The 27,703-nt window shown below is 44.1% G+C and overlaps 1 protein-coding gene across 1 annotated transcript; it reads right to left on the reverse strand.

Moving 5' to 3' along the window:
* Positions 1–10,575: 10,575 nt before the first annotated feature.
* On the reverse strand, positions 10,576–27,573 carry LOC137591474 (NALCN channel auxiliary factor 1-like). The gene is made up of 3 exons (XM_068309499.1): positions 26,742–27,573; positions 13,507–13,678; positions 10,576–12,306 (listed from the first exon to the last, which is right to left on the reverse strand). The coding sequence occupies exons 1-3, from the start codon at positions 27,450–27,452 to the stop codon at positions 12,008–12,010; spliced, it is 1,182 nt and encodes a 393-aa protein (XP_068165600.1). The 5' UTR covers positions 27,453–27,573; the 3' UTR covers positions 10,576–12,007.
* Between the last annotated feature and the right edge of the window lie 130 nt (positions 27,574–27,703).

Consider the following 27,703-nt stretch of genomic DNA (forward strand, 5'->3'; position numbering starts at 1 on the left):
CCCACATCTCTCCCACATTTTTTCCTATTTCCTTCTGGTCCTTTTTTTTTTTTGCAAAGCCAAGCCGGTGTTTTTTTTTTGTGTGGTTTTTTTTTTGGTGTGAGGTATTGTGTCTGAAACCAACAAAAGGTGAGCGTTAAATCACAGACATGGCGTGTTTTGTGCTCAGGCTGAAAATATCACACATGCCTCTGAGCTTCCGAAGCGTTTTTTTTTTCTAATGCAGCCCCTCCGGTCCAGATTGCTTCCTTGTTCGTGGGGATTAATGTGCAGCATGAAAGCAGCAGGAAGAGGTGCTGATTAAGGTCGATGCAAACGTAAAAACCATCCTCATCCTGAGCACATCAGATTTCTCTGACGCCCTGAATTTCAATGATGAAGACACTAATTTCTTCTCGACTGAGGCAAGATGAAGTTGCTTTTAGAATAATTTCATCAACCAGGAGGGAGTTCTTGGTTTACTTATGGTGAAGTTCACTTCTGGTGAGCTTGAAATCTTAAAAATGACTTAAAAAAGAAATAACAGCAAAAAAAAAGATGTAATTAAAGCTCTAAAGAAGCTCAGATTCGACCTTTTCAAGGAGGCGATGCAAGAAATAAATTGACTATAGATCAGCTCAGCAGTGCAGAACAGATCGAAATGACTGAACGTGTCTGTCAGTGATAATTAAGACTCATGAATAATCAATGATATTATCGCTATTGAATTGAATTTGAAATGTTAGAGGAAGATCCTGTTAATTATGTTCTGAAAGTTCCTCCGTCCCACTTCGAGAGATGGGACAGAACAGGAAGCCGAGCAAAGGTCACTGTGTATTTCACTTGTATGAAATACACAATATATATGATTAAAACCGTTCTTTACCTTTACCTGAGCACACAGTAAATTTACTCCTATTTAAATCGTCGTTTAATTCAACAAGCTGCTGCTCCTCACACCGTATGAACATGTTTGCTCTGAGTATGTGGTTGCAGATCTGCCGCTGGGCTCTGCTGGATGTGAACTCATAGGCAGCATGTCGTAGTTTCTCACTTGAGGGCAACACATGAAAAATGAAATGTAATTAAATCCCCCCCCCCGAGGAAAAACGTCGTCCTGTGACTGATCCAGCAGAAGGGGTTTGACTTGAATTGCCTGGAGGGATGCTCTCTCTCATCCCGACTGGTTTTGGAGCCAAGGAGATGGATAATCAGGAGTCACATGACCAGAAAGTAAAGCGTTGGCTGGATTCCTGGTTTAATGTAAAAAGAGGTTGGGGGGGAAAAAAACCCCCAACAGTCCCTCCAGCTCAGTCTTTATTTTGTCAAGAAGGAGTAAGTTTAAATTATCCCAAAGCCAAGAATCTGTACCCAAGGATGAGGACCCCAAAATGCCCATGACCTTCGACCTCCAGACAGCAGGGCTTTAAAACAGACGACTTTATGGAGCAGATGGTACCAACGCTAAAGCGTTGAGGAGGAACATCTGGTGCCGTCCATCCGACGTCCTTGTTTGTTTCTGCAGGACGACTCGTCCAAATCCCACCTCCTCACAGAGCTGCCCATAGAAATAATATGGAGGTCTTTCTACTGAGCAATGAAATCCCAAATAATTTATCATGCATCACTTCAAAAATAGAGAAAATATTTTTTTCAAATTTATCGAAAAAAAAAAAGGCAAAAAAAACCAACATATTTTTAATCCCCATGTCCATTAATGTTGCCTCTGCAGTGAGCAAACTCCTGAGACTCCCCAGAACAACTTGTTTAAGAATATATAAATTAATTTGATCTTTTTTTTTCTCCACCTTGTTACATAACAAGGTGGAGAATTAAACTGAATTCTCCAATGCTGGTTTGAGACGTATCAAAGAGGAATCTCATCTTGCCGACTCATATGAACAAAATTCTGCATTAAATAATAAACTTTAACAACTTATGTCACTTAGTGATTGACGTCAGTGCATTACGGTGTGAAGACGAGTTGTGAAAGTCTTCATCAGCCGTGGGATGTTGGGGTTCGGAGGAAGCTCTTCCTGTTTGACGGCCCCTCATCGGAGTTATCCATCTCCACTTCGAAAAACGAGTCACATGTCAAAATTCGTATTTCACTGAGCAAATGTCGTCCTGCCGTTTTCCTCCTCTGCGGCTGACGTCAGGAATAAGTACAAACATTTGACTGACTAGATTATCCGACTACTAACAGAGTGCGTTCGTGTATGAGTCAATAAACTGGGTTTGCTTAAGATATTTGTTCTACAGGTGGTCTTTGTGCTCCAGTTTTACTCGTTTTATATTAATTCATCGTCTGGAGAAATTCTAGTTAATACTTACAACTTTTATTTCAAAGTAAGGCCAGTTAATTTGAATATTCACCCTTGAACCTCTTTTCATATATTTCTGTCTGATTCACTTGTCCAAACATGTTTCGGTACATCTTTGGATTTTTAAGCGCAAAATGATTAATTTAATTGGTTTAAAGGCGGGCCAAAGGTCTCCGCCGAGGTGAAGGCCGGCCGCCGTGAGCTTTGTAATGAGCTTTTTAGTAGATTTAGATGAAATGTGCTCTGACAGCTTTACAGACGCAGCCTTTGCTCTTAAAGGGAGATCCAGCCGGCGATAACAAATCGCTTTAAAGGGCAGTTTTTGTGAGGCCGTGTTCATTTAAATGCACAAAAACGGAATATGCAAATGATTAATCCTCACTAATGCAATGTATGAAAATCAGCTGAAATAATGGCTCTAGAATGTCGACGCTGCAGATAAAAACTGGATGAGCGTTTTTCCACAAATAAATGAGCACAAGCAGTTTGAAGCCTCTTGGATTTACTGACTTTTTTCCTCGGCTGTATGGAGTCGTAATTGTTTGTTTGGCTTGTTTTCGGTGCATCTTTAATAGGACGCTGTAATCACACAGAGCTGGAACAAAGGGGAAACCGCCGAGGGCCCCGCTCTCTCCGAGAAGTCCCAGTTTAAGAACGGCTCGTTTTTAATCATGCTGGGATGGAAGGTTATTTCTTTTTCGTGACAAAAAACAGAACAACACCGCAACAAGACTTGAGTTAGGGTGGATGCAACCGACTTTGAATGAAATGAACAGAACAGAACTGAGAATAAATCCACACACAAATGGAGGACTGGTTGTGGGTCAAATGAATCCAAACTGAATGGAGGGATGAACTGGAAAAAAAACCAACAGGAAATGTGAAGAAACTGGGGGTTAAACTTTCAAAATAAAACAGGAAATCACTCCAAACCCAGAAAACATCAAGAAAAAAGCAACTTTAAACGGCAATTTGACTCGTTTGAGACTTTATCCTCTCAGGAACTCATTTGTTTTAAGTTCCACAAAAACATGCTGACCTCATTTTGTAAAACTGCCACGCTTTCATGAATTTAAAACACCAAACACGCCTTTAGCCAATTAGTAAATTTATTCTACTGTGACCATGGAATATTAAAAAGGAACAGATTATTTCTATTTACAGCAGACATCCCACAAAGCACGTGGGAACTTATTTATCATAACATTTTCTTCCAGCAGCATCCTCATGGTGATAGTATTTATGTCAGGGACCATTTCACCTGTAATATTATTTCTATGTGTGCAATATTCTGACTTTGGAGTGCAGGACTTGCAAAAGATGATGAACCAAGCCAGTGTTCTCGCTGTCAGATCTCTTTCCCGCTCGGCTTTGATTCCAAAAAAACAGCCGTTAATTTTCCTGCGTTGTGGCAGTGAAACATCCGTGACCTTCAAGGGGCTTTTAGGAAATTATTGCTGCTGTAGCAGTGACACAAAAACAGTCCGTCACAAAGGAATTCGCTTTTCCAAGAGTGCTTTTTTTTCTTCTTCCAAATGCATTCACACTCTACAGAGGAGTCCATTTATGGAAACGAGGCATGGCTACGTTTCTTCATGTGTCACTCCACCTCAGCATGAAATATTCTGGTCTCAGAGTTGAGCAGGAAAGTAATAGTTCAACTCAAGTTTCTTCAGCCCTAATGACTCAGCCTGTTCTCCTGTTTAACTGCCTGTATGCCGGGTTGCTTATAATGAGCCGTTCAGCTCATTAACGCACAATCCAGACGGCCTCGCGTTCATCTCCCCTCACACAAAGAGACTGATTACAATTTATTGATCCTGTAAAGGAAGCGGCTTTTGTGTTTGCTAATCCTTTCTCGCTCCCGTGCTTCTCCATCGTTCTCCCACTCCTACAAATTAAGGTGCATTCAAAAGAGTTCCATTGAAAGACGACGACTAATGTGAGACGGATGAGTTATAATTTAATATCAGTCCGCTTTTACGTTCGGTTACCTGCCTTTCACTCCCTCCTTCTGCTCTGCTGAGAGCTCAAAACCAATCAAACTGGGAACAGAACATCCTCAACAGGAAGGACCTTCACCCCAATTTCACCAGAAGAGAAGCTGATGTTCCTTGACCATGACGTGAAAAATCAACACCAGCAGAAGCAGGAAATATGGGAATATTTGCATATTAATTTCTTTAAAAAGCATGTCTTATAATCTCCCTCAAGATCTTGAAATGCTGCAAAAGAATCTCAGGCGTCAAAAGTCTTCTGTTGCCACCTCGATTAATCGTTTTAATAATTATAAATGATATTTTTTATATTTTGAATGCTTCAAAATGCTATTTGAAGGGTCTCTATAGCTAAAGGGGTGGGAAAAAAATGCTAACATGCACATTTTAAACTCACACAATCTGATCTCAGCCACAGAAGCCACAAGACAAGGAAAGGAGAATTGTTTTTGTGGTTTCTCGTTTAACAAACGGTAAACCCTGTCCTCCCCTGATTATAATCGCTGTCCGGATGATTAAATTGGGTTTTAAATTGTTTTGCACCCCTTCATTTCTCCATCCTCTCCAGGCTCTCAGGTAGCAGACTGGCTGCTGCAGGCACGTCCGCTGTGTGTGTGTGTGTGTGTGTGTGTGTGTGTGTGTGTGTGTGTGTGTGTGTGTGTGGGAGGGACGCATTGATTTCAAATAAACAATGTGGGTATTTCTGTGCTCCTTTTGTGCATCACCTTCACTGAAGCACATAAATCATGCATTTTAAGCCCCTTTTTTTCTTGTTTTTGGAGATATTACATTCAGATTTCTTCTACGTCTCAGTATTTTGCACCTGCTTGAGTGCATCAGCTGTAATTACCCGTGATTAATGGAATCTGATTGGCTGGCGCCTTTCTTCTAACTGGATTTCACCTGGATGACAGACACGGGTTCTGTTATAACCCTGGACTTCTGGACCTGATTGTGTTCTTTACCTCCTTTAAAGAACACAATCGTGGTTCCCATCCTTGGCGGCGCTCGGCCTTGCTTGCTGCGGGAATAAAACACAAACATCTTTCGCCAAAGACCATTCTTCTGACTGATAGTCTGCCCCTGAATTTTTGGATGCAATGGTAGCTGTCAAACATTCCACTCACACACACACACACACATTACGACCTGGCGGAGCACAGACTCCCTCCATTAAAGCGCTGCACGCTGTCCCAGATTCAGAGGTTCTCGCCACGCGTGGTTTTCCTGACAAATAGTGTGACAATGAGCTGCAGAGCAACATGTCACTTGGTTCGAGTTGTCACAGCTCACACATAAAGCAAAAACAATAAAGTTGCTCCCTTTTCAGTGGAAAGGGGAAGGAATGCCAGCTTTTGGTTTTGCATAAAAGCGCCGTCTGCCCTTCAGGAACTAGAATGCAGTTATTGAACCAGACAGGATTCCTGTCATTTGTGTGTCCTCTAAAAATAGAAATATGTTCAACCAAGTCTGACTTTCCTTTATGAACCCACAGAGTTTCTAGTTTTCATGAAATGAAGTCATTTCTTTCACGCTGTTGTACATTTTCAACCTCCGCTGGTCTCAGCAGAGTTATCAGCCGCCGCCACCACCAGAGTCTGGACTCTTGATTTAATGTCGCTGCTTAGATCAAATGAGCTTCAATCAAAACTTCCTGGGGGGGGTCTAAATACTGCCAAAAAAAAAATGCAAAAAAAAAAAAAAAATTTATTGTATTGCATTGAATATGAAACCCATGCATGGGGCCTGTGCTGCAGGTGAGAGAGCGTTAAAATATTCCATGCTGCAGCGCTAAAATGACTATTTAAAGAAAATAGAGGCCAATTGTGTGTGAAGAAGTAGTCAGAGAAGAAATTTGCAAAGACTGATTCCTGATGAATGTCCTGTGCAGCCGAGAGCGTCTCACAAGCCATCTGGAAATTGTGACTTTTTACAGATTCTTGGACACAGAGGGGGGAAAAAAAAAAAGAGAGATGATTTATGTCCTCATTGCATTACTCACCTCGCATAGAGTCAGTTTACTGCATGGGGAGTCAGATCGGCAGGCTGTGCCAACAATCTACAAGAGAAGATTACAGTCGGTTCACGTGTCGTCGTCTCTTAATTTAACTGCCACGAAACAAAAACAACCAGGAATTTATACAGTTTGACTCGCAGACTATAATTCTGTGCTCCCTGGGAATTAATCCAAGCCCAGTAATTCCTGCTGTAAAATCCCTTCCCTCCACTTAGGACCTCAGATTTCCTCACTTTATGTTGAGACACTCGCTGGAGGCAACATTAAAATCAGACTGTTGACCGATAATGGCTGTAGCTCAAAGGGTGTCGGCGGCTCGACCCCCCCCTGCTGTCGCCGTGTCAAAGCATCCTTGGGCTTTATGCAAATTATTACCGCTGTTGGAATGATTATCGTTGCAGATAAGCAAGCAGTGCTCTGTGGTTCCATTTTCTGTATTTTTAATGTCACAAAATATTTCCTGAAAGAGTTGGAAAAACACCCCGGTGAGAGTGTTTTCCTCCCGTTGTGCAGCTATAAATAAGAAAACTCGAGCTATAGCAGACTGATGGAAGAAATTAGGCATGACTAAGATAAAAAGTTAAATATTAAAATGTTATAAACTCTGCAGAAGTAAATTGCTTATATTAAGTATTCAGAAGAAGTTAAATTTCACATTTAGGTTATCAGATGCTGGTAACTAATTATTCTAGCGCTAATTTGCTTCCTTAGAATTTCTGCCTGTAAGAAAATACAGGCAGAAAGAAGAAGCTGATGTTGTTGCATTAAAGATGAATCCAGTCCCCCACAGCTCTGGATTGAACAGCGGCCCCCGGGAGTTTGTTCGACCGCGTGCAGAAGACAGATGGGAAGCGACGTGTGTCCAGAGGCCGTGATGTAAGACTGCAGAGTCATTGGGCTTCAGCGGTGTGTGTGTTTGATTGTGTTACACTTTGCCTCTGCACGTCCCCTCAGACAAATAGGATCATGTAAACATATTACTCTCCTTCACTCTGGTGTCCAACTGCCAAACCCCTGCTTGTACAGTAGGAACCCCCGGCTGGTCTTTCTCAGGCAGCAGCAGCAGCAGCAACAAACTCATCCTGGCAAGGAGTTCTTCTGTCAGCCCTCCAATGCAGATGAGATGGATGGCGTGTTGGACGACCGAAGCCGACGTGTCAAGATAGTGAAGTTACAGTGGGCAGCAAGAGGATGAGATCTGGAATGAGATGCTGGCATCTCCAGTGCGTTTTGTGCTTCTGCCAAATGAGAAACGACTACATTAAGAGGATGGTTTTTAAAGCTCACTAATCATAGGGTTTATACTTAAGCAGTTGTTAATAAAATACATATAAATCCATTTTATGTGCCTGTTTTTCCCTTCAGGTTAGAGTCTAAAACACATGTCAAACTCAAGTCACTGAGTTACATTTAGTTTCATTTATTACGTCTGGATCTTTTATTCCAGCCATTATGCTGATGTGGCCATCGCTGAAAATGGGTTTGACACCTCTGCTTCTAAAATCTTATGCGATATCAGATTTCCCCTATTTTAGCTCAGATCCAATCCATATGTTTCCTCACATATGAAGAACCCTCAGCTAACATATCTTAAAGGCGCTCCTGCTGTGTTCTCTGACTGGAACCTCGTGCTTCCAGGACAATGAGTTACTCCTGGTCTCCAGAGTCTCCTAAAGAAGAAGAGGAGTCAGGGCCTTCGGTTACCTCGCTCCTCTCTGGTGGAACCATCTTCCAGCCTCCTGTGCCCTGGAGGCACGTCTGAAAACCATCACTGCCAGACAATGTGCTATTTATTGTCTGGTACGATATACGGGTACATAAGCTATATAGCTGCAGCAGTTAAAACACATAAAATGTCATTCCACAGCTTGTGTGGATGGATGTAATCATCTCTTTGCATCATATATATATATATATATATATATATGGCTGAATGTATATCAGTGAAGTATTGAAGCCGTAAAGAATGCTATGTGGAAAAAAACCCACTATCATAACAGCTACATCCATCTCCATTATCTCTCAAGGTGCCTGAGATCTGAACAGGTCTAAATTGTCTGACAGCCTGAGCAGCAATAAAGAGCCCATGACATGAGGAAACATCAGATTAGCTGACATGTGGTTCACGGAGTGGGGGGGTGGGGGGTGATTGGGAGCTGGTTGAGCTCCGTTGTGGATGAGTGCATGAAATGACAACGACTCAGAGAGGAAATCACAGTGAAACCACTCAAAGAGACAGAAAAGCCACTGCAGGAATCCTTCAGCTGCTTGTGAACTGGAAGCCTGTTCATCTGTGGTGAAGATAAACTGAGATACACATGAAGGTTTTTGTATCTCATGCTGAGGATGAGGACAAAGCATTTATTTATAATACCTGTCACTGCTTTAACTGGCATGGAGTCTCTAATATGGACACATCCTGTCCAGTACAGTCATTTTAATATGAATTCAAATATGTCAAACTGGGAATAGATACAATTCAGGATATTTTAATTCACACGTTTTTATTTCACTATGAGTCACCAAATCTTCTAAAAGCAATCTCTCGCAAATTAAAATATTATTAATGAACTATTTATACTCAGTTTTTTTTCTGTGTATTTGGTTATTAATTAAGAGGATAATTCGTTTAAAACGTATTAAGGTATTACTGTACTTCAATCTAAAATGGTCAAGTGGCGCCATCTAGTGGCGATAATTGGCAAGAAGCCCAACGCAATATTCACGTTGGGTTGTGCTGCCATCTAGTGGTCAGAAAGGGCCAGTTCACCGTAATATCAAAAGTTTCTGCAAGAGCCAGTTATCCATATAAATTATTTAAGTGGGAGTTGCTGGATTTTTAAAAATACTGTCCATATTTGCATCCCTCACATATAATAGTAATATAAAAACTAGAAAAAAAACCCCAAAAAACAAAAACCAGGACCTGCTTCCATCTGGCCTGATACAGTAGAAAGAAAACGAGGAAATAGAAGCGGAGGTGATGTCACGCCGCCACCTGCTGGACAACATGGGAAAGTACAAGTGTAATACTCCCTGTCGTTAATTTGTCAGGCATCGCCGTGAAATAAAACTGTCAATGTCAAAAACACTGTGTGGAAAAAGAACACAAACACCAGTAATGTTTAACATAATTTATATTTATTTTCTTTTGAACAAAATGTTAATAAATGTATTTGTCTTACGTCCAAAAAAGATCATGACTCGTGGGACGCATTTTATAAATAATTTCATCCAAGTCTTTTGTAGAAAAAAAAGAAAGTAAATTAGCAAACTAAAGCATCTCTAGTATGACAATATGACAACTTTATCATAATTTTCTCTATATTTGAACCCTTTTCTTCATTCAAGTTTCATTTTTTTTCTATCTTTTTCTTCAGACCTCTGTTTCTCATCTTTTTAACATCCAGCTTAGTCCTACTCATCAACTCACACCACTGCTTTAGACAACAGAAAAATGCGGCAAAAATCTCAAAAAACAGACGAAAACCAAGGAGGCAAACAGAAAACACAGTGAGATTCCAACAGTGGGGGGGGGGGGGAGTAGGGGCAGGGCAGGGCAGGGCAGCCATTTTTGAGATACCACATCCTCAGAACATATTTACAACAGAAAGGAGAACGGGGGTCGGTGGTGGTGGTGGTGGTGGCTGATGATTTGGAAGGGAAGGTGGAGATTAATAAATCTAGGGTAAGGGGGGAGTCATCTGCATAGATCCACAGGACCGTGAACAGCTAGAGATAAAAGGGGCGGGGCATAGAGTGTGGGCGGGTCATATCCGCTGCTGTCTTCCAGGAAATGTAGTTCTCGTCGTCACAGTTGATCAAGGAAAGCAAACAAATCAACAAATCGCACGGAAATATCAGGCAAGACGGGCAAAGTGGGTCGAAGCTAGTCTGGTATGTTGGTTCGGCAGCGCTGACAACATTTTTCTAGCTATATCATGCTGGATGAACGTGTCGGTCCAATCTCAAACAAAAAAAAAAGGGACTTGAACTATTCTCAATCCCACCTACAACTTCACTGACAGCAGCCATGCAGTAAAACAGACAGAATCGGATGGAACAGCCCTTGAGAACTCCTCAATCTCACATCCTGACGCGAACACAGCCCTTTGCTCGATAGCAGCTGATCAGCTCGTCGAAGGGTGCTTAAGAGCCACCAGAATGACTGATTGATTGTTTCATTGATTGATTGATTGAGAGGTGGGCTGGTCACTCAAAAACGCCACAAGGGAGGACAGTTTTTTTTTGTCCCCCCCCCCCCTCCACTTCTAGCATGACCAGGTGAGAACCTGACAGATCTGGGGCTTCATTTATCAAACGGAGTAGAAGAAGTTCTAGATCTGTCCAAAAGAACAGTCCAGATGTTTCTGCATTAATGGAGAGTTTGGATTCCTGGTCTTATTTCCTCCGTTTTTACCTCCTCTTGGGAGGAAGAGGATGTTCCACAGGATCAGTCGTTTCCTTCAGGACTTTAAAGAACTGCTTTAAAGAATTTAGACTCCAGCATTCATGCATTCATAGATGATGATAATGATGATGATGATGATCACACTACGTGACCATTTTTATGTCAGACGTTGCTTAAAATATGATCCCGGCTCACTGATACCACCTTAACCAGCGGTCATTAACCAGCTGTTGAGCTGTAGATGAAAGTATTTCCAAATTAGGAGGAAAAATGTCGCATAAACCCGAGCCTGAGACGATATCACGCGATCAAGCAAACAAGGTGGAAATGGAACCTCCTTCATGGAGATAAAAACTAAGAACAAACATCCTCAGGCACAGGAAATAACCCAGATCAAGCACATGCACGTTTGATAAATGCTGCCCCCTGGTGTCTGGTATCTACATTTTGGTCTCCCGTCCTCGCATCACGACGAGCTGCTGGGCTATCCGACGCCACCCGATGAGGTAAACCGAAACCGCCGGAAGGACGCTCCTCCTGGAGGCTAAAACGTGAGCTCCTGAACGCTCGCCGCCTCCGTCGCTCCTGCCTTGCTCAATGGCCCAACAAGGCAGGAGAGACTTCACGCCCGTCTAGGTCCTAAAACGCGTCGCTGGAAGGCGTTTGAAAACGAGCAAACGACAAAGCCCCGACATCAGCATATAGAAAAGACACAAACATCTTCTGTTTTTGGAAAAACAAGATGGATGAAGAACGAGGAGGTCCTGGAGCGACGTCACCACACGAGGAGCACGGGAGACGCCTCGGAGGAGGAAGTGGAACGGCTGATGTGTCAAAACCTGGGGAAAAAAATGCAGCAAACATCTAAAGTGTAAATGATGAGAGTTGTGTGTGTGTTCATGTGTGTGTGTGTGTGTGTGTGTGTGTGTGTGTTCTTCCTCTAACACAGCAAAGATTTCAGGAAGGGAGGGAAGAGGAAGGAAGGGAGGGAATATAAGGAGACAATATGCTGGAAAACATTCGGATGGATTAGAAACAATGAGCAGGTTTCAAGTGGCAAGAGGTCAGTTCTTCAAGGGGGTCGGTTCTCCAACATCGATGTCCAATCCCAGCACCCTTTGCTCCATTTAAAACCCTCCCACTTCCTGTGGTTGATGGTTCATCTGCGTCAGATCAGTAGAGGCGTTCGCGCCACGTCTCGCCAGATGTGTCCCTGGCAGCCGTGACGTTTGTGAAAGCCATCATCCCCCCGAGCGACTCGCTCTTCACCCCCCCAGGGTCACTCCTCGTTGGACGCGCTCTCCTCCGGCGAGAAAATGGCCGCCACGCCAACCAACGTAGAATTATGGGAGGCTGAAATGATGATGACAGTGTGTAGGAGGACGAGGGCCAGCAGGCAGATCTTCAGCCGCCCGCTGCACAGTTTTGGGGAGGCGGCGGAGGTGACCGAGGCCCCCTCGGGCTGGCAGGAAGAAGCAGTCCTTTTTAGCGTCCCGCCCGACGGGCTGTCCAGTTTGGAGTCCCATCGGACGTCACAGCACTCCGCCTCGCTTTCTGATTGTTGATCACCCAGGAGCCCTGAGGAGAGACCACACACCTGATGTTTCTGCTTTGAATTCATTGATAAATGATCAGTAATTAATTAATAATGATCATTAAAGCCTGATCATGCATATCATGTATTCAGTATGCGATCCAATGAGTAAAACGTCATGAAAGACCGTTTCCTCACTATTCCATGTAAGACTGGTCCTCTTTAGTGACGTCATCAAGACTCTTATTCTGCTGTGAATGCAGAATCAGTTTCAGCTTTAGCGCCACCTGCTGTTCATCTGAAGAGGCACGTTTTGTTTTTGTTTTTTTACTCTAATAAGTTTGAAGATGGGATTTGTCAAATATTAGAATAAGTTAACGGTTTAATTTCTGATATCAAAACTTTAAACAGCTTACAGACCCAACGTCTGACCCAATTCTATGATTGGATGGTAATGGAGTTTTCACAAGTCACAAATACTGAGTAACTCCTAAAGGAAATCCTAAAATTAAGTGATTCTATTTCACAATAAAGGACAAAGAAAGTCTTGTAGATAAACAAAAACCTGATTAGTTTATATAACATAGGGCAACAGTTTCTTGTAGAGAAAAGAAGCTTACTTCAGTAAAATCCACATTCGGTGTTTCTGAGCTTTTAGTTAAAGACCTTCCATGACACATTAACACCTGATGTAATATTTGCCTTTACTCTCTGCACATGTTCCCCCCATCATTTTTAATACGTCTGTAATGTGATTTGCTCTTCATCGGCAGAGGCCTCAACAGCCAGTCAGCACTGGTATATCTGATGATGATGATGATGATGCTGATGCTGTCAGATAACTTCTATTTCTTTTCAAGCTGAAACCTTGATGAGTCTTACTGTATTAAATGAAGGAATTTAAAAAATAATAATAATAATAATAAATTCAGTTTTCAATTCATTGTTCAGATGTCCTTGTTTGCGCTATGCCCCGATCCGCCACTAGATGGCACCAGAACGCCTTCAGAGGCAGCGACGGTTCCCTGGAGGAACATCCAGCGAGGAAGGAGGAGCTTCATGCAGGAATTAGTACCGAGACGTATTAAATAAATTTTTTTTTAAAATTTAAAAATTAAAAATACATAAATAAAATCGCGATCATGAATTAAACAGATATGAACGCGTTCGGATGTGTGGGAGCTTGTATCTACTGCATCTTGATCCGAAACAGAGAGATGCATGATGGGAAGAAAAAGAAAAACCTGTGCAGATGAAGCTGGGGCTGCCGCCGTGGATCAGGTCGTCGTTGTCGGGCAGGATGAACGGACAGCTCTGCTGGACCTCCAGGCAGTACTGGTGGCAGGGGACCGTCCGCTGGCAGGACCGCTGGCTGGTGGGGAAATACTGAGCGCACAGCCACGGCTTGTAGGCCGTCTGGGGAGGAAGGAGAGGAGATGACGTCAGCAGATGCTGGCTCACCATCCACGCGAGGATCGGCCGTCGTGGTCCCCCATCAGCAGAAGCACATCACCCCTCTCCCCCCCCCATCACAACACTGCCTCCTGCATCCCCAAATCCAGCAGAAACACCCCAGACTCCCAGCAGGTCAGGCGTCACTGGGAGCTCTGGAGAAAACAGCCAAGGCTGGTGGAATCCACAACACACACCACCAAAAAACCACCACCATCCACAAACACTCTGAGATGTTCACTTATTTATGAGGAATGGGTTGTTAAAAGATGAACTGAGTGGAAAAGTTTGTTCAAAAATCGAGAAAAGCTCCAAAATTGCCCAACTTTCCGTACTCTCCCCAGTTATACTCGTGATAATCGATTGGAAGGTAGACTAACACAAAAATCACTTAGTAATGTGCACAAGGAGACAGATGGTGACATGTAAGAGCCAAAGCGTCTCAGTAAAACCAAATAAACCAAAAGCAAAGCACAGCCTGGACTTCATTTTTAGCCATTTCTTCATCTGTGGTTTTTTTTTCTTCCTGGGATTAACACCAGAGAAGGGAAATTACAGCAAAGAGCACAAAAAATCCATCACACAGAGACTGTAATCGGATTTGTTTTGCCAAAATCTCTAATAATTTTTTTTTTTTTTTTAAAAACACGCGGTGAGATGAAAGGTCGATCTGTGGGACGTTTCCTGTAGGAGAGGAACGTGACCCTAAAAGGATATGAACAATCAGCCTTAGATTAGCATTTTATGTTCATAGATGGAACAGATTCATTCACGTTTGCGCCGTCCAGGTTACATCTTCAAATGCGCGACAGGAAATTCATCCTCCAGATTAAAAAAAGGTCAAAACTCTTTGGTTCCTGCCCCTCCATGGCAGATCCGTCTCCACTTCCGTCCAGGTTGTGTTGCCGTGTCGCTATTCCTAATGTAAAACATTTACCACACTGATAATCTGGATAGATCACACCAACAGTTTAATTCCCATGATCCTCTGCTGTTAGCAGAGAGGAGGAAGTGGCTAAAGGCCAAGATAAAATCCTTTCTGATCATTGATTACATTTCTGTTTTTTAAGTTTGTGGGCTTTTGTCGGATCTGAGGTGTTAAATCCACGACTGAGGATTTTTTTTTTTTTTTAAACGTGGCGACTGATTTCCTGTCGGCGCGAACGGCTGCTGTTTAATTCACGATGATTTAGCATAAAATCTTGCCAGCGGTGAGATAATCCGTCTAGGGATGCTGCGGCTATCAAAAGCGAGCCAAAACAATACGATCGCAGTCACACAAGGAAAAAAATCTGGGTCCTCCTGAAGATGTATGCAGGCAGTTGCCAAGGTAACGGCTTTTTCTGCTTTTCATTAGAGCTCAACGGGAGCTGCCCCAGTCTCTGTTGGGTTTTTTTTTCTGTCGGTGTGCACGTTTAAAGCGTGCGCCCCGTGCAAAGGCCTGTGGGTGTGTAAGAAGGGCTCAGCGCGAAAAAGGAAACGTATGAGAGCAAATTGAGTTAGTCAGGAAGCAGGCCTGGAGTCTGATTTGATCAGCCTAATGTGTGATCAGTGTGAACGGGGAGCTGGCGCTCAGAAAGCGCTGAAACCCGGCGTGAGACACCAGGACGGTCGACGTTTCCACCAGCGAAGCCGAACCCGGCCTCCAACTTCAAAATCTGAGAGATGGAATCAAAAGAGAAAGCACCCCCCCACACCCCCCGCCTTTTTTTTATTTTTTTTTTTAAATTCTGGACAGTAAAATAAGAGATAAAAATATGCCTATTAGTCAATTTCTGCCAGTGCTTACATGCAAATCTTTTTGAAGGCTAAAAATAATGTTTAAAAATTAATATTCAAGCTCTGACGGTTTGGCAGATAAGTGTCAGCAGAGCTGGCATCTCAATTTCACAACAGTGATTATTATTATATAAGATGGTGACTGTAGAACAAGTCACGGACAGATTCTTCTTCCTGTAGCTGCATCAATATGACCAGATTGTTATTTTATCTTAAAAACATTTCCTTTTAAAAAGTTTGCACCATGCATTACTCAAGAGTGCAACGTCAGCTGGAGCTGATGCATCGAGTCGGGTTTAAATATTTTAAGGTGTAATTTGTAAGATATGGCTGGGATTTAGTTTGAAATATTGATCCAATGGAAAATATCAGCAGAATGCTAACTTTTAGAAGCGGTTTTACGAAATTCACGTTTCATTTCAACACGACGAACAAAAATAAACTAAAAAAAAGAAAAGAAAAAAAGATTAAATTCTGTATAATCACTTATTATGAAGCAGACATCCAGACGGTGACTAGATCATCAAACGTGACGTCGGCGACGACGACGACGCTCGTCTAAATGTCACTTTCATCCCCCGTCTCGTCGTTTTTAATCCCGCGTTGTCGAGTCGGGCTTTAATCCGAGATCGTCTTCTCATCACACATGGGAAGACTTCTGACATCAGCGCTTTCAGCTAGAATCCCAGGTGACGCTCGGTGATGGAGATTAAGTTGCCATGGCGATGAGGCGGCGTTGGATGAACGGGTTAAGAAGAAAGCGGGCGGTTAACGTCCTGGATGAGTCACCGCCGATGTGTAATTCCTTAAAGGTTTATATATTCAAACTTCTGCAGAACAGGTGATGACAAAAATCATATTTTAACTTTTTCCGGTTTACGTTTCACCTTTTTTTTGTTTTGTTTTTTACATTTAAAAATCGGAAAATCTCGATCAGACTCCAAACAAAAGTCACGTCGATGTCTCTGTTTGCAGAGGAGTTTGTGTTTCCGTCTGGCGCATAAAACAATCGACAGGTTGGACAAATGAGCATCTGATGCCTTCAGGGTGTTGGGGTGTGTGTGTGTGTGGTGGGGGGGGGGTGTCTGTGTGCTGTCATGTAGCATCAATCAGTCTGAGAGGAAAACATTCTGAAATCAAATACAGGAGCGGTTGTGGCTCAGCAGGGGAGGGGGTGAAAAGACCATTTACTACAACTTAGCCTATCCCATAACCCCAGAGGGTCACTGGGGGCCCAGATTGGATGCAGTTTAACGTCACACCCCCAGGATTTACTACTAATACGTAATAATTAATAACACTACCGAGTTTGATTTAATATAAATCAGCATCTGCACCAAGATAACTGGAGTTTATGATGTAATGAGTTGACCTTTGTTTAATACGACAAAGATCTTCTCCACGCTTGGCTTCAGGGGGATTTACAGCTCAGCTCAGGGGATGGATCAACCCCCCGCCCCCCACCCCTGTGACTTCTGTGCTGTAAAAGCCTTTCTTTTTATTTTTTTTGATTCTTTTGGTTATTCCTCCAGCGTCCTCATCCTGTCAGCTCCTGTAAATCTGACATGCAAAGCAGCAGCTCTCCCTCCGTTCGGCTTCGCCACGGCGCAGAGGGGGCTTCCCCTCGCCATCACACGGATGGATGGCAAGGGGGGGACGGCCTGCAGACCTCTGCAAAAAAAAAAACCCCAAAAAACCAAAACCAGCCTCTACCAGGAGGAAATCACAGAATTAATTACACCGAAGCAGCAGCTTCAGTGTCGGAGGAACGTTTGAAATAAATTGTCTAAGTCTAATAAAATATTTGTCTTATCAAGTGTAATTCCTTTTGGGGTTGACAAATTGAACAAATATTGACTTGGAATAGTGAGAATAATTAGAAGAGGCTGGTAAATGAACAGCTGATATTATGAACTGTTATAAATCAACATGAGATTCATGATGACAGGTTATAAACATCATCAACAATAACAACAATAAGCAGAACAATATTAATACTGATGCTGCCACCACATGCCATCAAGAACAATTAATATATATCATTAAATGTGATTGTTTTTCACATTTTCCCTTCTTTCAGTTTTCACTTTTTATTTTAAAAGTGAAAAATGAAATGATAATAAGTTGTAATGCTAAATAAGCTAAATAATAAGCTTCATATTTGTCCCCTCAGAGATATAAAGTGATATTTGTGAGCTTTAAATAGATATCAGTCTGTTTTTCAAATTCCGACAATGGACCAGGAATAGCGTTCTATTCCTGTCCCGATGAAGAGCAGCGTTAACCGTACCCGTGTGGGTTTAACCTTAAAAACTTTCCCTCATCCTGTCACCAAAGTACCAACAACTCTCCTCCCAGCAGGGCAGTGTCGTCGCGCACAAACACAGCGAGTAGAAAGTGTAATGACGAACTATAAAAAGCACATGAGTCAGCTGCAGAGTGAGATCCCAGTTAGAAGCTGAATGACACAGATCATTACCACTCACGCAAATCATGAAGCTGCTATCACGCTACCTGGGCTATTTTCAGACTCTTTTTATTTAGTTTTTTTTGCATCAAAGTGTTCCGAGTGTGCAAAATATTTTTAGATATCATCAGATTCCCGACGCTCAAATTAGAGCATCTTTGAGGTGGTCCCGTAATTTTTATCTAGATGCTCCAGAAACCTTTTAAGAGCTCTTTTATATTCTGCATACAACATGTCATAAATCCATGAAAAATAACACGCCTGCAGTCACTGATGCAACCCTGCAATAATCCAGTAGGACAGGGGGTTGCAATTTCAGGGTAACACTTTGTACATTCAGCGTGTCGTCTTCTACCAGAGGGTGCTCTCCTGAAAAAAAAAACAACAACACGGTCAAAGGAAACGATTATTTTAAATTTTTTTAAAAAGCTGCTTTTTCTTTTATCTTTTCTGGAAAGAAGGACACTAAAGGAAACAGGAAGGGGAACTCAGGCCAGGCGACACAACAGCTCTATAAATCAGATTGCATCTTGGGATGTCTTCAGCGTTAAGAGTCTGGAGAGCATCAACACACACACACACACACACACGGCCGATGACAAACGAGGTGAAGATGTAATAAGTTTCATTTTGACGTTAAAATGCTTAAAATTGAATGCGATTCGTCAGATTGTCCCAAATATTTCCGACATCGTCACCGCCCCCAGAGAAATGAGGGTTTATTTAAGGCGCCGGCGCGTTTCATTCACTCACATGATGCAACAACTTCAGGGAGAGTGAGAAGACAATAATTCCCATGATGCCACACTGCAAATAATACAGACACAAATTCAAATTATTATCTCAGTTATGAAGAAGCTTTTAAAGTCAATTTTGATATTTTACTGTTTATGATTCACCTGTGAAGTGACAGGAAATGATGTCGAGTGTAATCGAGTGTCGTTTTCTACTAGACTGGACCCATCGCTCTGACACGACTGCACAGACCGCTAAATATTAATTCAGAAATAAAATATTCAATTTTAAATGGAAGGAAAGAAAACAAATGTAAAAATTTGCAATTCAAACGTAGTTTTTGATTTGTGTAGGTGAGTTCCAACGCGTTCACAGATGGTAGATGTTGTTTCTGAACCCATAAATATGTACTACAGTGAGTTTTATTCTATATATATTCAGTTTTATCTGGTTTTGTCCTAAAAAAATTTATATTCCACTCAGTTTGTCCTTAAAATCATCGAAACCAAAGCGGCATCTACATTCTTGTGTGTTGATTCGTGATCCATCAATTCTATTGACAGGCTTCCAGAAACCCTCCACCTTTTTCACTGGAAAGGCCCCCGTAGAGCGCTGCGTTATGGGGGGGGGGGGGGCGCGTGACGGAGCATAAACTGGAAGCGACGACCAAAGATGGCCACCCCTGTTTCCCCGAACCGTGTTCTGTAGATCAGTTCTGAGAAAAGCAGTCATGAATGTGTATGGGGGGGGGATTTGTTTTCAGGTCGGTGGGGGGGGGGGGACGCAGGTGCAGCAACGAATCCGTTAGATCACAAAGCAGGAAGATGTAAGGGTTCCATCCTCAGGTCAATATCTGAATACATGATTTTATTCTCTTTCCTAAACGCCGTGAATGATGCTAATAAAGTCTGTACCAAAACAACACCTGTGTTAGGCTTCCAGCTTTTACACAGGATCAGCGGATTTTTTAGAAAATAAATTGTCCCAACCTGGTGACCTTTGACCTCGAGTTTGAGGAGTTTCTAAGCAGCAGGAAAAGTTTTCCCCGCTGCGTGATGGAGATGACTCCGAACGCGAGATCACGGCCGTCTGCGTGACGGAACGATGTCACACATTCAAGGTAAACACATGTCAGGCTGTAAATGAGAGTGAAGGGGAAGAGGACAAATGACCCGTCTGAAATGAGTGGGGGTGGGTTGGGGGGGGGGCAATCAGCATATAGATTTATTATCCTGAAAGGGAGGGGACAAATTGCGAGAGGTCACGGCGTGAGTGACGGAGGGCGGAGAACCGCCAGCGAGACCTTGACCCCGGTGAAACCCGCCCCGCGTTAGCGTTCACCTCAGGATGTCATCATCATTTATTCAGGAAGCAGAAACAAGGTAAAATAAGACGTTCACACCTTCGGGATCACGCCTCGTGCACCTGAGGAGGGAAACAAGGCCACGCCGGCTATAAATAGACTCAGGCAACATGTTTCAGCCATGCTAACACGCTAATATGTCTCCTGTGGGGTTTATTCTTTAGTATTTCTTGTGTGCGAGGAGGACAAAAAGCTCCAACTTGACAAAAACCAGCTTTTTTTGACCAATCAGCTCACAGAAAAAGTCACACGCCCACATTCAATCAGCCAATCAGAGCCCAGCAGCAAATATAAAACTAATATAAAAAGACAAAATGGAACTTGAGGCGTCCGAATCCGCCCACAGCCTCCCACGATGAAACCCCCCCACCACCACCTCCACCACCACCTCCTCCTTCATCGCTCATCTACCAGTCGATATCTCATCCTTGAAAAGCGAACTCACAAAAAAAAAATCTTTTCTGTTTCATATCTCTTGGATCTATCGAGGGTGTATTTTGGGTGTATTTAGGATGAAGTGTTTCTCTTCTGCGTCTGCTGGGGGGGGGGGGGGGAAGCAATATCAGTTCCCCCACCCCAGCTCCGAGGGGCAGATCTGCAGGATGGGCACACCAAGCGGATCCTGCAACGCATCCAAAATCTACTTTCTACAACATCTGTGCAAAAACATAGACAATTTTATTTTATATATCTTGTTTGATCACATAGTGGAGGTGATTACTGATGATTTTAAGGATTTTGAGAGATTGCAGCTTTCAAACTCAAAGATCTTTCCAACACCACCAGAATAAAAGCACCCATGCAGACAAGATGTCCCACCGCTGTGCACAACTGGATTCCAGGAGGTCAAAATGTATATTTGCAGGCTGATTTCTTTCAATCATCACATGTTGTGCAGCTGCAGAAAATAAAAGGTTAATATAGTCTGACCGCATCCTGGTATTTGGATGAAACGGAAGGCCTTATAAAATCGGATAAATTGCGGCTTGACATTCATATCCTGCATCAACTGGTTGCATGAGATGCCGGTGCAGATTGTGCATCAAAGCAATTCGATGGAGCGTTAGCGTAGCGCGGCCGCCACGCGGCTTCTCTCAGAAACAAAAAAACTCATGACTGACAATTCATTTAACGGGACAAACATCATCCTCAATCATCCTAATGGGCCGCGTGGAGCTTAACAGAGATTCAGACCTAACCTTTTACCCAGTCTGCCGTATGCATGCAGACCTGGTTGGGGGAAAAAAAAAAAAAAAGCTTTTAAACAGGGGCTCAAGAGGGAGAACCTGACTGGGGAAGAAGGGGAGATAATCCCATTAGCGCCAGGCGGTGGGGAGTTTAGATGTGATCATCTAAAGGCAGCAGACAGGATATCTGAGTTACCGAGTCATCGCTTTTCATATCTGACACCAACAGATGAGGAAGAGGCTCGGCGGCGTTCCTCCCAAAAATGGCGGGAATCCTTTTTCTTGTTTTGTTTTTTAACATAGTGAGGAATGTAGCGTTAGCGGTAGCATCATCCGGGGGTGTAACCCTGCAGAAATAAACGTCTTTATTCATCAATATGGAAAAGTTGAAAGGAAAACATTTGTTTTTCAAGTTATATCAGCGGGTTGAACAGCAGAAAGAGCACAAAGGATGCAAGACGAGGAAAAGGGCAAAGCGCACACTGGAAATCACTTCACGTTAGTTAATGGTAATGCAGTGCATTCTGGGTAAGAGTCATCAAAATAAATGCTTTTGAATCACAATCGCAATGCTAGCCAGCCCAGCTAGCCGCAACCATCTCTAGAGGTACCATTCAGACCAATCACAGCTCCAGCTAGGTGGCTAAGCTAATAGCTAGGCAGCACGACTACAGAATCTCACAGGTGACACGTGTTGAACTTAAAAGTGATAACAGCCAACAGGTTGGTTTTTCCGCACATTTGTTAAATGCAAAAATTCAATAACGCACACGCCGGCTGGGATATGCATTCAGGCTTAGAAATAATCCATTCTATGCAGACAATAGGACTGTTAGACTAATTGATGTCATGCCCATAAATGAATGGAAGCATTAGTCTGACCCTTAGGTGTTTCACAGGAAAAAAACAAACAAAAAAACACACACATACATACATCCTGCTTTCAGCATCTTAATTTTCTCACAATCACCAAGCCAAAGTAATGACTGTTTTACTATAATTAAATTCTGGTTGCCCCGTTATTGCATAAACACCAGAACAGCTCGGCAACTAAATGCAACTCATCTCCAGGGAGGACGTATTTCCTCAGATTCATCTTTATTGATCTGTCTATTCGACTTCACGCAAAATAAACACAAAAAAGGTACTTTAAATGTCACTTAATCTCTTTATATTATTATATTTTCTTTCTTTTTTTGTATATTTCGTTGCATACATAAAACATAAATATAAAGTATCAGTTGTTATAAAAGGAGAAAATAGCCAAAGAAGCAACTCTTTTAGGTAAAATTTTTTAGCTAAATGCAAACAGCAAGGAATAAATACAAGCTAAATTCCAGTCACCATTTGAGAAATTCTGAATTCTGCAAGTCAGAAAGCAATATGGATGATAAAGGGCTAAAATTAGCCAATTTGTATCAATAAGCCTTGAGTAGATTGATAAGATAATGTCAATTATTACAGGAAAATGAAGTTCTGCACCGTTGAAACAGCCATAAATCAAATCCAAGTCCCACTTTGCATGTTCCCGTTTTCTGCAGCATCATGAATGCAACTACTAATATTTACCAGGATCACCAGCTGAGATTAGCATCCCAGAAAGCCAACATTTGCTAAACAGTAAGAATCAAGTCATCATCATCGTTTCGTTTTGGGTTAAACGCTGCCTGGAACCGAAGCTTCCAGCTAAAAAAATCAAAAATCAAAACGCTCATTAGACGACTTGCAGTGCAGCAAAAAACCCCAACAACAAACAAACATTCCTGATTGTAATAATTCCTGCATGCAGAGCGCAGGTAGCTTTAACTCCAGCATCCATCCTTGATTCACAACGTGTGCAAAGCATCCACATCAGAGGTCAAAGCAGGCCCGCGAACGGTCGGGGGGGGGGGGTAACCCACTCCCACCCGGCGCTTCAGAACCAGCTCTCCCTGCAGATCCCAGTTAAAACAACATGGAAGCGCCTGCGCCGTGCACTGCAGCGGCGAGCTTCCCTTCTCTCTTCCCTCATTAGAATTCTGCTCAGGGATCTGCCCATTCATAAAACGCCTGTCGTGGAGGAAGAGGGGGGCAAAAAAAAAAAAAAAAAAACCCTCTCCAAGGTCAGCGATCGCAAACCGCCGCAGGGTGTGTGTGCGTGTGTGTGTGTTGGGGGAACCGATGGCGGAAATCCCACGCCAGCGCTTCCCCGTTTCCGCTGCAACAATCCGGCCTTTTGGAAGGAGACACTCAAACGCACCGCGGCGGCTAAAACAAATGGAGCAAAAGGGATGAGAGAAGATGCCATTAAAAGATGCACGGACGGACATGAGGCCGCTGATGGAGCCGCTGGTGAGGAAGTGTTGTTAGCGAGCAGGAATGAGAATGAGAATTTAAAAAAATCAGAGGTTCCCAGACGAGGCTCTTCCTCTCGGTGAGCTGTCATTATCGCAGCTGGAGCGCCGGGGCAGCGGGGGCTTTTCTAAAGCGGGTGCGCCGCTCCCATCCGTAACGCTTAAGACGTCGAAACGACGTTCGTCGTCTTGATTACGCGACATGTGGCCTTTTTCAAAAAAAAAAAACCGCAACAACGCGCAAACACGTCGTAGCAGCGCTAGTAAAGAATTAAAATAAGTCAAACGAATCCAGGAAGTGTCCAAAAAATGGTCTGATTTCACCTCAAACTCTCTAAAACTCCACAACCCGTCAACATTTTCATTGGCCGTCGGGGTCGTATGTCGACGAGGCCGCATGTAGGAGCAACACGAACAAATGGAGGAATTGTGGGTAAAAAAAAGAAGAAGCTCTAATAGCTGCGTTTTCCAACTCATTTCAATAGAACGCTTCATATTCCAGAGCTGTGGAGTCGAACAAAGACACTCGTGTTGTTTTATTCGCTTGATTGTTCAGGAAATCCAGGGTTTCCCATGCATTCATTTATGTGGTTTGCCCACCACATATTAATATCGTCACACACACACACACACACACACACACACACACGGGCGTTACGACCCAATCAAAACATGTAGATTGTGAGACGACGTCGTCACCGGGCTCAGGCGCTCGCCCTATTTCAGCCGCCATCAAATGAAGGACCAGTGGACGAGTGTGGGGACTGGGGGGGGGGGGGCTCAGTAGAAATCAATAGGGATCAACCTACCCCCCCACCCACCCCTCCTGCTCAAAAAAAAAGCTCAGATCAATGCAGATGCGTGCGGTCGACAAGGATCTAAAGTGGACGCTGTCCTCCTTTCCACTCGCTCAAAACATCATCGGCTGAGATTAGACATTCAGTCAGACCTGGGGGGGCAGAGGGGGTGGATTGAGCTGGAGTTAGACTGAAATGATCCCACATTGCAGCAGCACCGGTAAAAACAGAAGGAATGCTGGGACTTGAGGTCACAGAGGGTCAAAGAGGAACGAGTGAACGCAGCAGCGGAGATCCCAAAGTCGGCTTTGACTTAAATGATCTAAAAAGAAATCAATCAATTCTGATCAGATTCTGAAGCTGATGACATCACACCAGCCCACAAGTTATCTGGGATGTTCGGCGCCATAAAATGTGAGCTTTCAATATTTTACCAAACAAATTTGACTATTTTATCCTAAAACTTTTGGAGCTGTCGAAGTCGAACGACTTGACGGCTCCTAGGATCCCCCCCCAGTCTCACCGCGTGATTAATCAGGGGAATAATTGACAAGTGGATTGAAAACAAAAATAATTAGCTGTCGCCCTAATTAATTCCCCTCTTTTGTCTTTTAAGTGGGACATTTGGGTCCAAATGGGAAAGTTTCGCTCTGAAACGTGAACATTTTCCTGGTTTTTCTCTTCACATGTCGACTTTTTTGCTCCGATACTAGAGTTCAGGAAAACGCTCCATCATGAAACCAACACGCTAACACCGTGTCGACCGCGGGCCTTCTGTTGTTCCGTGTCGTAAACATCATTCAGGTTGAAAACACCCCCCAACCCCCACCTCAGAATCCACCTGATTCAGCTTCTGTCAGACTCACAAGTGGCTCCGCTGAGCATCTCCAAGGCAGGTAGACATTAACTCAACAAGAGCTTGACATTATCGTTACAGCCACACACACACACACACACACACAGAAGCTCCGGCAAACCTTCAATTAAGAGGGTGATAGAGAAGGGTCATTGTTAAAGAAATTATCGGCTTGACTAAATGACTGTTTTCTCTCCGGGTGCCAAGAGGTGAGCTGGGAGGACGGCGGGAACGACGGCTTCAGACCGGCAGCGGATAAAACATGAAATCATGAAGTTTCTGTTCAGCAGAGGAAGAGGAGAGAGAGAGAAGAAGGTCTCACACGGAGCAGCGAAAAGAAAAAGGCATCGTTTAAATAGGCTGATAATCTTTTTTTTTTTTTTTTTTTGCTTCTTTCCCTTAAAAACCACCTCTGAAACCTGATCGATGATCAAAACCGCTGAACGCAGAAACATCTCAGCTCAACCAGGGATTTAAAAAAAAAAAAAAAAGCATTTCAAACTTGTTTTCCTGCTTGAAAACAACAACAAAAAACACACAAAAAAATAGAGGAGTTTAACCCCCCCCCCCCACACACACACACACACACACCCGCATAAATGATAGAAATAAAAGAAAAGTTGGTTTAGTGAGAATTCTGAACCGTGCGCGTGCTCGCGTGTGCGCGCCGCCGGGCCGGTGCTTGAATGGAGGCCGTCGCTGATTGGTCAGAATCTGTGAATGGGGAGGCTGGGAGCGCCCATTCAGCACCGCGGACAGCTCCTCGCTGCCATGTGGGGGTGGGGGGGTGGGGGGTGGATGTGGGTGTGTGTGGGGGTGGGGGGGGGGCTCTCCCTGGTGCTGAGCGCGGCTGTCGCCACCGTTGCAGCCGTTAGTGGCGGTTTAAGGGACGAGCCCCCCCACCACCACCACCACCCCCCCCACCACCACGTGGCCCGGTTTCCGGTTGATGAGCAAACACAAGCCTTCCGCCCCAGTGAGCAGGGAAACCACCTCTTGACTTTATTGGAAACGCTCTCCAGGTGGAGTGGACACCTGGTGCACCCCCCCACCACCACCACCACACACACACACACACACACACACACCCGTGGAAATCATTGCAGTGCGATATCGGTTTATCGATGATCGATCAGATGTGTATTTCACAGCCAGAGGAGGAAGAAGAAAAAAAAATAAACATCCGAGTATTGGTGGTGAGGAAAGGGGGGGGGGGGGCTCCATCTGCACATGAGGAGGAGATGAATGAACATGAGGGCCCCCCCCACCCCCACCCCCACTCTGAAAGCCGGGAGTCTCCTTGAATCTGTCATCCGTTTCCATGACGACAGGAGGAGGAGGAGGAGGTGGGAGGAGGAGGTGGAGGAGGAGGAGGAAAACCAAAACTGGCCCAAAAAAAAAATCAACAGATGGCCATCACATCAACCCCCCCCCCTCCCTCTACCTCCTCAAAACAACCCTACCCCCCCCCACCACCACCACCTTGGCCCGGTTTTCCTTCACATCCTACCTTGCACTGCTCCATGCACGTCCTCACTGAATATGTCCCCGGTTCATATTTGTGAGACAGGAGCTCAAAGTCCTCGTATTTCTCCTGGGCGTGCTGGTCGTAGCGCTGGAACGCCTGGACGCACAGGCTGCATCTGGACGCGTCGCCCCCGCCGAGAACATCGGAGCTGCAGTTCAAATTGTCCGGACTTGTCGACCCGTAAAACAAATCCAGCAGAGAGTAGGAGTTACAAAATGAAAGGTACAAATCGCTCATATTTACAGCCCGCTTACCCTCTGAGGTGGAGAGGCCCCCGCACAAATGGTCGGCATCTGCGAAAGCAAAGCAGTTTTTAGATAAACTATCCCGGTGGCAAGTTTCAAGCCTCCACAGATGTTTGGTAGAGTTTCCTATAAAAATAGCATCTGGTTTTCCACTGAGGCTGCTGCTGCTGCTGCTGTGTGCTGAGTGGGTCTGGTGGGGGGGCAGGAGGAGGCTGGAGGAGGATGAGGAGAGCTTGACCCGGGTCCGGGCCAGTTTGGCCTCGGCGCAGAACCACAGGTGATCAGAGAGGAGGATGGTGAAGAACAAGAGGGATGCCAAGGACAGTCGCCATCTCTGCGCCCTCTCTGAGTCGGTGAATGGCTTTTGGTCGTCGCGGGGGGGCTCTAGCCAGATTTGGAAGCCGTCGTCGTCATCTTGCTGCCAACACGTCCCAGCACCCCTGGTCATATTTTGGGAACCGGCCGACTCCACCGTGGGGGCTCCTCTGCCGCAAGAGTCATTGACGTGGGGTCCGCTTGGCGTTTTCCTTCCCTTTAAGTGTCAGGTGGTGTGTTGGGGGTGGGGGGGTGGTGGGGATGGGGGGTGGGGGGCGTCCCGGCGTGTCTTTGAGATTAGCGGTAAATCCCTTTAAAATGAGCGTGGGCCGGATGGCAAATCAGACGATCGCGGGCCGCAACCTCCATGGTTGACCGGTGAAG

The sequence above is a fragment of the Antennarius striatus genome, chromosome 24 (assembly GCF_040054535.1).
Source record: "Antennarius striatus isolate MH-2024 chromosome 24, ASM4005453v1, whole genome shotgun sequence".
NCBI classification, from domain to species: Eukaryota; Metazoa; Chordata; class Actinopteri; order Lophiiformes; family Antennariidae; genus Antennarius; species Antennarius striatus.